This window comes from Teleopsis dalmanni, chromosome 2 (genome assembly GCF_002237135.1).
Source record: "Teleopsis dalmanni isolate 2A chromosome 2, ASM223713v2, whole genome shotgun sequence".
NCBI lineage: Eukaryota > Metazoa > Arthropoda > Insecta > Diptera > Diopsidae > Teleopsis > Teleopsis dalmanni.
The window spans coordinates 74971324-74987198 of NC_051847.1; the positions used below are offsets into that span (position 1 = coordinate 74971324).

The window sequence follows — 15875 nt, forward strand, 5'->3', positions numbered from 1 at the left end:
ATTTTATTATTTTAATATATATTATTGTATTTATATAAATTATTTTATATTAAATTGCCTAATTTTTTTATAATGCAATATAATGCAATATAATGTCAGCTTAGCTTTCGAACCCATTTAATTAGAACGATATTGTAGACATCATATAAAAGTATGTAGAATGGACTAAAAACTGATGTATAACTTAAGTTATTGACTTGAAAAGTTTTTAAGATGTTAGATCGTATCTTGACTAAATATTTTTTCAAGTGAACATTTTTTTGGTATCCTATCTATCTTCTTTCCCTAACATGATTGTTCTCACTCGCTTCTTTGACTGAGGTATAATTTTCCAAAATTATGTCGTATGAGTCGAAGTTACTCTGTATAATTTACGAAAAACTTAAAAAAAAATATTTAAACAAAACATTTTTTATTTAATTTTTTTTACTTAAAGGAATATGTCCCGTTTTAAAGTTGCCAATTTTTATATATGATTTGAATTGTTAAATTAAAAATGCTTGTTTTTTACAGTTATTTGGCTCTTGTAGCTGGTTTATCAAGTGAAGCTGATTATATTTTTATACCTGAAGCTCCACCTAAAACCGATTGGCCCGAAAGAATTTGTCAGCAATTAAGTCAGGCAAGAAGAAACGGAATTCACAAAATTTAAAAAAAAATTCATTATTTTAAATTGGTTATAGTAAAATATAATTTTATAATTAAGTGAGATTTTTTTTTTACATCATTGGCTGCCTTTTTTAAAATGTATTGTATTTGCTTTTATATGCTGACTTTAATTATTTTCAGTTTTTCAGCTGAAATCATCATTGAACACAAAAATCATCTTCGTCGCACTCAAGTTTACACAAAAATCGTCTATTCGCACTCATTTGTATGATCATTAAAAGATTACAAATATTCTGTAATACAGTGTTTTCGTATAATTGTGATATAGTGTTTCGATTTTCATATAGCCGTTAATAGGGATCCTATATATAAATATTTCTTTTACCAAATTACCCCAAGGTAATATCTATATATGTATATGTTTTATATACCAGTATTGTGTATATTTGTATACGTTTTTAACATTCTTTTGTTTTGTTTCTAATTTTCTATCTATCGTTTCGTAATCTATCTATATATCTAGTGTTTATCTAAAATTTTTTTTTGTATTTGGTAATCTAACGTACATATACTTTAGCTACATAGCAACTCTTCAACTGTGTGCTAATTTTCCACTTAAATGTTTTTAATGTTAAATATTTAATGTTTTTATAATTTTAGTTACTTAGGTATTGCAGCAGCTTTAGCCAGTGAGGCTGATTTTATGTTTATACCCGAATGTCCTGCCGCCATTAATTGGCCCGATAAGTTGTGCAAAAAACTACTGCAGGTCAGAATGCAGTCTCTCTTTACTTTAAAATAATTAATATTGTGCATTTATTTAAACGTTAATTTAAATATTTAATTATATAGAAAATCTAATTAACATATATTGAGCAATATAGTTGTTCTAAAGCTTATGGGTTATATATATTTAATTTTTTTCTTTATATTTGTATTTCAAAACACAAAAAAAAAAACAAAATTTATGGTTTCTAATGCTCTTTATCAGATCTCAAAGCAATTAACATAATTGGCAAATATTGTATGTAAATATGATTTCGATTTAATAATTAATAATTAAATATTTTTGGATTTATCTTGTTCCTTATATATATATATAAAAAATTGGTGTCATAATGGTGTTGTAGTCATTTCATTTGATATTATTTTAGCTTTTCGATGCATGATAACACTTTATTTTTGATTTTGTAATTCTATAGTAAAAGTTCAAAAGTTATTAAAATTTTTAAATATATCGTAAGTCTATAAAATCGTACGATATATATTTGCTAAGTTTTAACGACTTATTGACAATAGGTGTATTCTGGAAAATCAGTTATAGAGCAACATTCATTTATTGATTTCATACATCTTTCAGAGCATATATTGTCTGTTGTCATTCATTGTATTCAATTATATATTTTCGCTTCTATATTTTCATTTTTATCATATGGTCTTATATACAAAGTATATACATAATAATAAATATATCATTTGTAATTTCTTACTCATTGTATAAAATTCATACACTATATATACATATAAGTCATTCATTTAGTTGTAATTATTTATATTTTTAGTTCTGGTGAAAAAACATTAAAAAAAATCATTGCTAAACGAGACATACATTAATTGGTTTAACATAAAACTCTCAGCTTACATTATTCTACCGATACACAATCTCATTTATGCAAATTTATTATTTCTCCATCTTTTTATGAAACTTTAAAATTTGAGTCGTTGTTTCATTTTTTGCAAGCATTTATAGAGTCCGAAATAGAGTAAAAACTGTAGAAATTATAAATATATTTTTAATAAAATGTTGTGGTATATACCTATGTTTTAAAAATGAGATTCATATGGGCAAACTAATACAATTTTATGCTTAAAATACATATTTTCAATCGAACTGATATATCCTTTAATACCCGAAAAACCATTACTGCATTTCACTATAATTATTTTTTATATTTCCAATATCGAATGGATATTATATTAAATTTATATAAAAAAATTTTATTGAAGTCAAACCTGGTTGAGTCTGAATGAAATTTTTTTCGAAAAAACAAAACAAATTTCTTTGATGTAGGATAGATAAGTATATAAATTGATATATACAAAATTATGTTTATCATATGTTAGAATATGTTAGATCAAAGTGGTAGACTTGTATACCAAAGCTCACTTCAGCACAAATATTAGCCTGTTGTAATATTACGGCTGAGATACAGACCACCTTAAAGGTAATAGTCCGAAACGTCCAACATATAACGTTTCCATTGAAATTGTCGGGTGGTTATTTCCCATTAAAGTAATAGGGACACAGCCCGCTAAGTGTTTAATCTTGACTATGTTCTTAATTTTAAAGACTGACAGTTTTGTTCGGTCAGTGTAAAATGGGGCTCCAAAGAATTTTAAACTTTTCTTAGAAAATAACACCACCTTCTACATGAGGTGGTGTATAGTTTCCTCCTCATCCGGAATTCCAATAAAAACCGTTAGAGTACAGATCAAATTTTATAATATGCCTTTGTGGTAGTGAGATATTGATCTATGAGCACCAATACCGTGAAATGCCGTATATAGCTATAGCTATAGGTTAGGTTTTATTTTGGCAGTCGGTCAAGTTAACCAACTCGCTTATACACTGAGGTTCCATTGTGGTATCTTCACTGTCCTTACTAATAAAACTTTAAGTAATAACCCTAATAAAGTACAAAATGTATTTAATTTCCTAATTAAAATTATACCCGCTCTACTAGTAACCAAAACTGGGCATCTACGGAAGAAGTATTTTACTTTTTCGTCTCCTTCCTCTTTCACACAACTTTTATAGCATTCATGAGTGGGTACCTCTAGTCTGATGCCATGCTTGTCAAATAGTAAGATATCGGTTATGCAAGTTATAATATTATAGATATTCACTTTAGGAGTTTCGGCTATATTTGGCTTTATTTGTCTAGATTCTTTATTTATTCAAGACCTGTTGGTCACTTAAATGAATTTTTGGACTTTCATCTGTGCCTAGTTTAAGATTAATTTACCATCTGGCTAATTAGTCTGATATTGCAGTTTGCTCTCATAGTCACCCGGAACCCATATCTAATATACCTTGAATACGGTGCTGGTTTCATATAGTTCTGCCACCCAGTACTGACCAAAATTTTTTTTCAAATAGTTTAAATGTCTCTCATTTATATTTATTATTATTAAGCTCTTATTGTAGACAAATCCATTCACAACTGAATTTTTATATCATAGCCCATTCCCCTGTGCACCCATTTTACAAATATGTAATAATTAATAATAATTAAAATATATTTAGTAATCATTATCTATATTGTGTATTGTGTATTTATCAGTTTAGCTTTCTATTTAAAGTCCAGTAATTTATTACATTTCGTAATTAATTCACTATTTTTAATGTAGTCAACTATATACATACATACATACATATATATAATAACCATGCAAGAATAACTCGTAATTATTTAATGGGGTTTTTTTTTATTTAATAAGGGTATTAAGTTAAAGAAATTCGTACATAACAATATCTTCACCATATAGATAATTGATATAGATTACTCTTGTAAATCACACATATAGATTAAAAGACCCTGATCAAGGTTTCGTACTTAACATAATTAGTTAGTACTAATAATACCGATTTTATTATAGAAAAAGTTTCGATTTTAAAATATTCTTTAAATTTATAGTGAATATAACACAGGATTTATGTTTAAAAAAAATGTATTGCAAAAAAATGAAATAATGAAGCTTAAAATTGTTACTTATATATGTATATATTAATAAACAAAAAAAAATAAATATATTAATAAAATTAAATACATTTTTTAATCTTTATAAAATAAAATAAACAGGAGCGTAATGCAGGTCAACGCTTAAATATTATTATCGTCGCTGAAGGTGCTATCGATCGTGAAGGTAAACCTATTACAGCTGAAGATGTGAAGAAAGTTGTGGTGGATAGATTACAACAAGATACTCGTATCACTGTTTTGGGTCATGTACAACGTGGTGGTAACCCTAGCGCATTTGATCGTGTTTTGGTAAATAAACTAGCATATGCGTATAAAAAAAGCAATAAAAATATTTAATTAAACATGTTTTTTAATTATCTTAGGGTTGTCGTATGGGTGCTGAAGCTACTTTAGCGCTTATGGAAGCTACACCTGATACTGTACCAGTTGTCGTTTCGTTGGATGGTAATCAAGCTGTACGTGTACCACTAATGGAGTGTGTTGAACGTACAAAAGCTGTTGCTGCAGCCATGGCTGAAAAGAATTGGGAATTGGCTGTAAAATTGCGTGGCCGCTCTTTTGAACGTAATTTGGAAACTTACAAAATGTTGACTCGTTTGAAGCCACCAAAGGAATCATTTGATGCTGAAGGTAGAGGAGTGGTAAGTTCATTATATTATTATATATAATTTAGTCATATTTTAACTAATATTAATTTTAAATATAGGAAGGTTATCGTCTTGCCGTTATGCATATTGGTGCTCCAGCATGTGGTATGAATGCTGCTGTACGTAGTTTTGTGCGTAATTGCATTTATCGTGGTGACACAGTATTTGGCATACATGATGGCATTGAAGGTTTAATTGCTGGCAATATTAAAGAAATGGGCTGGTAGATTATTCTCTAATATAAATTATTTCTTTTATTATTAATATTAATATATTTTAGGTCCGATGTAACTGGTTGGGTAGGACAAGGTGGCGCTTTCCTTGGTACGAAACGTACACTCCCAGAAGGCAAATTTAAGCAAATTGCTGCTCGTCTTAAAGAATTTAGAATTCAGGGTTTGCTTGTTATTGGTGGCTTTGAATCATATCATGCACTTGGACAAATTTCTGATCAACGTGCCAATTATCCAGAGTTTTGTATACCATTAGTTGTTATACCATCAACAATTTCGAATAATGTTCCTGGCACTGAGTTCTCACTTGGTTGTGATACTGGCTTAAATGAAATCACTGAAATTTGTGATCGTATACGTCAATCTGCACAGGGTACTAAACGTCGCGTTTTTGTTATTGAAACTATGGGTGGCTATTGTGGTTACTTGGCAACCTTAGCTGGTTTGGCTGGTGGTGCTGATGCTGCCTATATTTATGAAGAGAAGTTCTCTATTAAAGATTTGCAGCAGGATGTTTATCATATGGCCTCAAAAATGGCAGAAGGTGTACAACGTGGTCTTATCTTGCGCAATGAGAAAGCATCTGAGAATTATAACACCGATTTTATACACCGCTTATATTCAGAAGAGGGCAAAGGATTATTCTCTTGCCGTATGAATATTTTAGGTATGTCCCTCAAAAATTTTTCTTTAATTGTTTAGCTTTAATAACTAATTTCTATATTTGTATAGGTCATATGCAACAAGGTGGCTCACCAACACCATTTGATCGTAATATGGGCACAAAAATGGCAGCTAAATGTGTTGATTGGATAATTGATCAATTCAAAAAGAATACTAGACCTGATGGTACAATTAAATGTGAAACTAACGATTCTGCTTGCCTGCTCGGTATTGTACGTCGTCAATATCGATTCACTCCATTGGCAGATTTAATTGCTGAAACTAATTTCGAGTAATTATAAAAAAACACTTTTTTATTTCTTTTTTTTTAAATAATGATTTTTTCTAATTTCAGGCAACGTATTCCTAAAGCACAATGGTGGCTTAAATTACGTCCTCTCTTAAGAATCTTAGCTAAGCATGATTCTGCATACGAGGAAGAGGGTATGTATATCACTGTCGAAGAAGAATGTGCTACAGATGCTGTTGCTTAAGCAATAAAGAAAGCTATTGGCATCCCAAAGAGGCAATATATGCCAGTTTTATCAACAAGGACAGTTATAATAAACAAAAAAAAACATTTATCACAGCACATCTGATGAGTTTTTACGTTTTCAGCATTCGAATTAGATATCTAACATATAGAGTTGAAATAACTTTTAACTCGACTATATTCTAATTTTAAGTTAAAAGAATTCATGCAATTCAACAAATAACAAATAACAACTAAAACAAAAATAAAAAATATTTTAATTGTTATAAATTCATTTCATAACTCTTTAACTGCACAATAATGTATTTTAGTTTAATTTTATTTATTTTTATTTAGATTTATTTTAAATTTTAAGTTATATTTATGTTTCCTACATATATATTTATTTCTATGATATAATGCGAGATAGAATTGTTTTCGAAATTAAATATTTTTAACGTAGATATATTAGCAAATATATTTTAAATTTTACATTTAAAGCAAAGCTTCAGTTACTATTTATTCGTGCTATATAAAGTATTGACTTTTGTTGTTAAAATTGTTGTAATTGTTAAAACAAAAAAAAAAAAGAAATGTGCAAAAATATTAATTGGATATTAAAAATAATAAAATCTGAATATGTGAATTTCACAGAATATTATAGTATTTGTTAAGTTTAACCATCTATTATCGATATGGTTAATTATAAAAGTTCTAATGCCCAAAATATAATATCACAGAGAAGTATTTAAAATTATTTATGTAATAAACTATAACAAATTTGTTGCATGAAAGTAAGTATCTTTTCTTTTAAAATTGAACGTTGAACGTTTCAATAAAATTACTTTAATATAAATTAGTTTGTTTATTTTGTTATTACTTATTCTGCAGTCAAATCTCTAATAGTTTGAGAATGCCGGGCATACATTAATGAGATGGCTAGTTATGTCAATGTTCAACTCACATGGTTTCCTGCACAAAGGGATATCTCGGGTAATTGAAGGGCAGACGAACTTACCAAGGTAGGCACTCTGCTCCCTGACAAACAGTTCTCGGTTACACTTCTCAGATATTGGCGCCCCACTTGCAACACTTAACTAGTAATTAAATAAAAATATCTGAGAATTTCAAGTAATATTGGGCAGACGCATCCTGTTGTCAGTACTCTAGAACGACCTAGTCCACATCTGCTTTAACTAACGCGTAATTTGCCAACTACGGTATCAGTGCCGACGAGTCACTGCGTAATAGGAAGTCATGCATGAAACTGGGTCTACCCTGTAATGAGTTTTGTCGAGGTTGTGGCTCTGCGGATAAAGAGTACACTGTGTACACCTCGTGTGTCAATGTCCATCTTTGGCTAGGAGACGATCTGAAATCTTCGGGACTCTTTTTCTTACCGCCCTTACCGAGATGTTATAAGAATTAGGGAAACTTAGCATGTCAGGTTGGTAATGGGGAAGTCGTGCGGGTCATCTTAATTCAGCTCATCGTTCCATTTAATTCAATACTCATTATCAAACTATACAGGGCTATAAACCTTTCGAAATATATCTTATAGAATGGTCCTAATATCTACTTATCATTTTGTTTTTTGTTTAAGCATGACAGGCATTATAAGGGACTTATGGAGCGTGATTTTTGCTTGTCGTAAGTGAGTCTCAAGACTCACAATTTCGAACTTATAGTAACATACATATATCATTTGTAAGATGTTAAAGAGATTTGTTGATGTTTGGTGACAAAGAGTACTTCTTTCTCTATTAGTTTACATAAAAACTCTTCAGCTCTTCAATTTTTTCAAGTTGGAATCAGCTGCACTGACGGTACTAGAGTTCAAGCTAATATTACCAATATCATTATTAATGCTATTTTGTTATAATTGTAGGATTATTTAAAATTTTAAACAATTTAGAAAAAAAATGAAACATTGTTTTGACTTAAGATTTGCTGTAATATGATAACCTTATTGTGAAAATTGTTAACTTCTGCGACTTTATTATTAGACTATTTAACCATATAAAAAATAAATCTCTTTGCATATGTTATTATTGTAAAGAAAGAGATAATCTTCTTGATGTTAGGAGGAGTGACCAGGATCTGTAGCTATGACACGTATAATCAGCTGTTTCTAAAAGCGCTTAGCATATCGTTGAATTTAACTATATTATGCTGTAATTAAAATAGAATTAAAATAATATTCTCCAATTACATATATGAAGCTATTCGCAAAAACTGATAGGCTGCTCTACTTGGTACTATCTAATCTCAGAATAATCTCTAGCCGTAGATCTTACAACAGTCATCGAATAATCACGAAGCTTTTAAGGAATACATAAATTGGTTAGTGAGAATGGTGAGACTCTGCAGAATCCTCCAGCTATCAAAGGGTAAAAGTGCCTTGATGCACTAACTCGGAAAAGACTCAACATAAACATGAATTACATACATATAAACATAAAATTGATTTGGAACAATTAAGCTTTAACTAGTTTAATTTTATACTACTTAAGATAATCTAAGAGGATTTCCTTCTTTTACCTACCTCCACACCACAACCTAACTCGCTAACACGACTTGAAATCCATTCATGTTTCTTGATATACAGGAACAACAAAAACCTTGCCTAAGAGCGGTGAGATAGAGGCTCGAGTGACTAATAATCACCAAACACTCCCATCGAAAAACTCGTTTACTCATGAGGGGTACGTAGATACTTCTAAACTACTTCTATGGTATGTACTTCTATTATATATACTTATATACGCTATTTTATATAACTACTTATATCTAGAGATATAAAGAGAGAAATCGTAACTAAAAGAGAATTTTAGCAATTTTTAGATATAACATAGGAATAATTTGTAGTAATTGACCAATTAGGCTAGTATAATTAGCCTAATAGAACATCATAAGAAAAATTTTTATGGAATTTTGTCGAATACAACTTCAGTGGAGTGGCAACAATATATATTTTATAAAAATATATGTAAAATTCAAAATTAATGTATTATTAATGTAATGTTAAATAATTTTTGTATCTTTTTTTTTTCCCTATAAAAAAAAATGGCAAAAAAGTACCCAGAAAATTACTACACATTTTCTTTAGTCGTTGACAATTTATTGAGCTCTGATGTGAGTCCCCACGTTGCGTTAAAAAGAATAACATTTTTTTTAATATTAAACAATCATAAAATAAGATTACATAGAGACTTTGAGGGGCTGTACGTTTGTCATATTCGCAATATTCTTATTTTATAAGAAACCATAAGGAAGTCTTGACTGAATATCTTATTTGTTTTTAAAGATGCCATCAGTAGCTCAACATATTTGCTTGTGTTGGCTTGAGTCACTCTGAAATGAGTCAGGCGACATTTATGAACGATAAAGTATCACTTTAATTTCAGTTTGCATAAAGAATTTTCTATGAAATGATTTAGTTCAGTTATAGTAAGTGTTTCATTCGTTTTAATATATCGAGCGCTAAGTTTATTTAAAAATGTTTGATAGTCCCAACGAACGTACGACTCTAATAGCAAAAAATTCAACAAAAGATTTAGAAGAAAGTGATTTCGAAGAAACTGATACAGATGACCAACATAGTAATACCTCCTCCAATTCAAATGCTAATGGAGATGCACATAGTGATTCAGAAGTGGAAGATTCTACAGAAGAGGTTCATACATTTAGATGGAGCCGTTTAAAGTTTTACTTGATAGAGCCAATGGTATTAATATTGCTGTTTGCATATAATTTGTCATGTTAGTATTTCAAAGTACTTTATAAAATTATTATAATATTGATATTATTTGCTTCTAGCGACAATTTTAAAAAACCAAATTATTTATCAGACATGCACAGCTGTATTTTTATATAATGATACCGATTGCAAACTGCTTTCAACCAAAAATGCAAGTGAACATACAAAGGTATTGTATATAAAATAATTTTATAATTTTTTTTTTAACACTACATAAAGTATATTATAATATTTAACAAATTAAACCATATCACACTAATTTACATATATATCACAAACATTTTAGAGAGTTTGTGTACATACGATGTGAAATCTAAACATTTGGGTTATTTGTGCCTTTGATAGTGATCGAGTGCTATTATACAAACAATTCGTTTTGTGATAGTTAAATTCTACATTAGAAGTCCATTTTAATAATACTTAATCTGTTTTGATATTAGAAATAATCACAAAAACGACAGACTTCATGAGAATATGCATGTGGATATATCGCACCGACATTCTAAAAATGAGTATTTTCGTAAAGTTTCGTATATATTAAAAATATGACTTTTATATGAATTAAAATTGAAAGACTGCTTAATATACATTCATAGATATGACTTAAACAGAAGTTAATTTAATGATTCGAAATATAAAATACAGCTGAAATACTAAGGACATCAAAAATATCACACTTAATTTCCTCACCTATTTGACTAGTTGGTTCTAGATTAACAGATATCCTTGCATTTTTTTCTAATAAGCGATTATTTCTCATTTTACTAAAACATATCTCACAAGAGTCATAGAGATAGAAACAAGATCCATACTGTCAAATAAAGATAACAGATTGGTTGTTCTTACCGATGATCAGTTTACCAATGTGTTCTCTTAAAAATCTGTTTCTTGTGAAAAGCAAATCAGGTATACTGAAGAAGATATACTTGATTATTTCTTTATCTGCTAAGTTTCTACAACTTTTACAATGAGTGTTAAAAACAACAACAGTTTCTTTGCATAGTTAAAGACGTATTAATAAACTAAAGAGCTACAATAAGTCTTGTAGTATTCACGCGATTTCTATTAATGAAATGAAACAATCTGGTCTTGTTATATGAAGACCAAATTGACCAGGTAATCATTTACGGGGAAACATAGACCGATTGTAACATAGCATTACAACCAACAAATCAAAAACCAGTAAAATTAATAGACAACCACTGCGATCCACATCAACTGCTTTTTTTTAAACTCTACCAGATCTTAAATACGGTTCTTTTTAATATTTTTGTTATAACTATTAGACTATTACCCTCTTAGGTAGGTATTTCTTCCACTTGTGCATCAGTGCCGGGCACTCCCGAAGCATATGGTATGCAGTTTCTGTCTCTTCTCTACAGTATCTGCAGTCTGAGCTGGATTGAATTCCTAATTTCGATAGGTGATTATTCATTCTATAGTAACCGGTCCATAATCCCGTAATAATTCTTAGGTTATTTATTGATCTTTAAAGCGTTTTAGATTATAAGTCCCTAACTGCATTTTAGATTGTGAGAGTCCTGATAGCCTTTCCCAATAGAGTTCTCTTTCTTTTTCCTCTGCACCATTCATAAGAATGGATACAGTTTCTTTGTCTAGACCATAGAATGCTTCTGGGCCTATTATTCTTGAGAGTGCGCCTCTTCTTGCAAGTTTATCTGCCATTTCATTGCCTTGGAAACAACCATGTCCAGCAATCCATATTAGGTGCACCTGATTGTTCCAGCCGAGTATGTTCAGCTTGTCAATGTACTCCCATATCAGTTTGGATGTTAGTAGGATATGAGTGCCATTATAGCTGCCTGGCTGTCAGTCAGTATTGTGATTTTACGGTTCCATTAGTTACGTTCAAGGTTGAAACTGGCGCATCTATCTATCGCGTATATTTCCGCTTGCAAGATGGTTGCATTTTTTTTACCAGTGCTTCCCAGTATCTTCAGCCTGGTCCTGCTGCGTTGGTTATTTTTCTCTGCATTTGTGATATCTTTTCTGACCTGTAAGTGAAATCTACAGATTTCATTTGAGGGGTTTTCTGGCAATGCATTCGCTTAGCTTTCACATTATATGATGATTTCGTACAAAAATTTATTAGGTATGATCATATTTACCTTTATAATTACATAGATTTAGTATAGAAAAATGATAATATGTATATTTACATAAAAAACAAATATGATGATATAAAAATAATTAATATTTGTGATCTAGATATGAGCATCTTTCACATAACATTGAACTTCTTTGACTTATTTCCGCTTTGATAAAATAAATATTTATTTGCTTTGATAACTTTTAAGAACTGAGATAATTTTATGTTTTTTTGACAATAAAAGAGCAAATAATAAAAAAAGTAATAACAAGTAATAACATGTAATTATTTTTTAATTATTATTTTTTATTTATTACTTGTAATCTACAAATAGTAATAAGTGAAAATGATAATAATAAATTGGTTTAGCACAGCTACATCTTCCTATAATCTTAATTTTACAACATTTTTTAATGAATAACTTTAAATTAATCATAATTAATTTCTTATTAAGTACTTATCTATGTAATTGCCCGATTCTCGAGAAGACTCGTCAAAAATATTTGGGGGCTGTCAGTTTTACAGGACTGAAGCACATACCTGAGGTTTCTGTTGAAATCCTAATAAAATTTGCTAATGAAACGCGTATCCTAAGTGATGCACACAATCGCTAAAACAAGACTCTGATTTGATATCGCAATGGACCTTAATGGTCTATGCGTGACCTTTTTGGTCTGCCAGCATAATCTAATTTAATCTAAGTACTTATCACTTAAAGTATAAAATCTACATCTAAAAGGCAAGTGACTGGATTATTAATATGATCACTTCATCGTTAAAGATATCTTATACTATAGTTACATACCTTTTCTTCAACCACCACCTAATAGTCAGTGGCCGCTTTTAAAGACCTATAAGTTCGACCGACTGTATGTTTTATCAAGTAATTGGAGTAAGCGCTTAAAGCATCATAGGTATAAATGGGGGAAGAAGGATGGACAACGAAAGCGATGCGGTTCTTCGGTTTATCGTGTGAAGCACTTCCAATAATTTATTTTTTGTAATAGGCTACATTAAGAACTTTGTGTTTATTTTTATTATTTATAATGATAAATGATATTTATATAAATTTATATTTATATTATATAAATAATATTTATATAAATATTTATAATGATTAATGCCATTTTATGATTTTGTTTGTATGTATTAATTTTGTACGAGGGCGGTTTGATAAGTCAGTGACTTTTTGAATAAAATAAATTTTTTTCGGCAAATAAACATTTTATTTTTCTACATAATCACCTTTTAGTTCGATACATTTAGTCCAGCGTTTTTCTAATTTTCTTATTACCTCCATATAGGTTTTCTCAAAGCTCTCAAATTACGCTTTTGTTTCGATAATGACTTCTTCATTCGACTCAAATCTCTTACGGCCCAGACATTTCTTTAGGTTTGGAAACAGAAAATAGTCACAGGTGGCTAAATCTGAAGAATATGCTGGATGGGGTAGCAGTTCGTATCCCAACATCAACTGAACGACGTAGCTTGCTTAAAATTAGAAATTTGCCCACTTGTAGATTACAGCTGATGGCAGCACTGTTGCATTTGGAGTAACTGCCCGCGAAATTCAATAAGTCACTGACATCAAACTGCCCTCGTATCATGCATATACTTCCAATGCATTTCAAAGAAAAAAATTTGATAAGTAATTATTTAGTATATTTTAGCTTATGCGATTGTTGAAAATTTAGGCTAGAAATTATTTATCCAAATGAATAATAAAAACGTTGCGATTAATGTAGAAAATTGTATAATTTATCACGTATAAACTTCATCTATTAAAATAACAATAAATTGAAGCAATTATATTACAGGTGTAAGCAGTTAGTATTGATAAAATCTAATTTTTTATAAACAATTAGATTTATTGACATACTATTAAATTATATATATATATATATGTTTAAAAGATATATAATTCAGTTTAATTAAAAACATTAGTAATTACAATAATACCAGAATAAAATTGATTAAAGATACCAGTGGTTTAAGAATTATTTCCTCATCATAGAAAAAAATACCGCCATCAATTAACATCATTAACAAAAATCTCAGTGTTATGGAATATTTTATTTTTTTTATAGTTAAAATTTGTCTTAGTACATCCCCAAGTATTACGTGAAATAATCGTAAACAAATAAGAGTTTTAACATCAATTATTTTGGCTGGTTATAAGCAATAACTAAATACATTACGTTTCGAATAGTTAAATCTTTTTGTCTGGAAATTCTAGTCGATACAGTTGATGGACTGATATGACACGTTCTAGCTATTAGTAAACCAAAGTCGGATAATGATTTGATGGGTGTCTAGTCATACTAGAGACGATAAAAATAATTGCTAAAATTAAGTAGAAGGAATATAGTTAATGGTATAATTTTGTTGACCTTAATTGCGCAATTAGCTTGTCCTTTATAAATTTTTTCATCAAAATCTGTATTTAATCAAATACGGATCTACTAAAATGATACACTAGAGAAACGTCAGGCGATCTTACTTAGAAGGCTCCTAATAGCCAACTTCACGTTAAGTCATGATCACATCTAATATAGTAGTACGAGATAAGTCTGTTTGAGTTTATAGTATGTCATGCCTGTTTTAAAGCGAATTTGACGTTTGAACATATTCTTCATGCATGTCTTGTTTTGATATAAGCCAGGAGGAGGATAAGTAGATAGTAGCTTTTATTCTCATCTTATATTAGAAACCCATCGGATTTAATCTATTTTTCATAATAAACTTAAATTTTAATTATTAACGTTTTTTAAATATCTAAAATATGTGATGGGAAGTGTAAGCAACTAGTCAAAGTGTCTATGGAAGTCGTTAACGACATACTATAAAAATTTGATAACCTTAGAAAATAAAATTTTCCCTACGAAATAAATTAGTTTATTAGTATATATAGAGCATATAATTATTATTAATATTGAATTTATAAAAATTACATTTTTTTATATATATTTATTAGCAAATTGAAACAATTGTTCAACCATACGCTGCACGAGTATTTATGACAACAACTATTATAGAATGTATTGTGCCAGCTTTATGTGGTTCTTTCATAGGATCATGGTCCGATCGTTTTGGTCGAAAACCTTTACTGGTAACTGCATTCACAGGTATTAAACATATTTTAATATTTATATTTGCTATTTAAAAATTATTTCTCATCATTAGGGTATACTCTGTATTATGCGGTGATAGCAATTGTTTGTTATATATCAACAATGTCGTTACTTAGCCCTTGGTATTATCTATTAGCAGTTTTGCCGCATTCAATTTTAGGAGGTAGTGTAACTTACAATGTTGCGGCAATTTGTTTCATTTCTGACGTTTCCACAGCGGAAGAAAGGCCCTATCGGTTAGTAAATTTCTATAATATTAATATGATTATTTTATGTAATATTTACAGTATGACAATATATGAAGCTGCTATATATATTGGACTAATGTTGGGCTCTTTTACTGCCGGATTTTTATATGAAGCAACTAATGCAACTATTGTTTTTACAGTATCGGCTAGCTCCATTGCTTTTGCTACTGTAATTCTCCTGATCTTTCTACCAGAGAGTTTAAACTTGCGCCAAGCGCAGCCTATAGTTGAAAGGACG

At 29.6% G+C, this 15875-nt stretch overlaps 2 protein-coding genes across 2 annotated transcripts; both read left to right on the plus strand.

Moving 5' to 3' along the window:
- The first annotated feature begins 444 nt into the window (after positions 1–444).
- On the plus strand, positions 445–6494 carry LOC119685716 (ATP-dependent 6-phosphofructokinase-like). The gene is made up of 7 exons (XM_038100075.1): positions 445–622; positions 4473–4661; positions 4736–5014; positions 5080–5243; positions 5301–5920; positions 5986–6208; positions 6272–6494. The coding sequence occupies exons 1-7, from the start codon at positions 497–499 to the stop codon at positions 6408–6410; spliced, it is 1740 nt and encodes a 579-aa protein (XP_037956003.1). The 5' UTR covers positions 445–496; the 3' UTR covers positions 6411–6494.
- Positions 6495–9823: 3329 nt separating this feature from the next.
- Positions 9824–15869, plus strand: LOC119674870 (proton-coupled folate transporter-like; the record flags this gene model as incomplete). The annotated part of the gene is made up of 5 exons (XM_038086026.1): positions 9824–10149; positions 10208–10317; positions 15233–15383; positions 15442–15625; positions 15677–15869. Coding segments are annotated over exons 1-5 (900 nt in total), but the record flags the coding sequence as incomplete, so codon positions are not given.
- Positions 15870–15875: the final 6 nt, after the last annotated feature.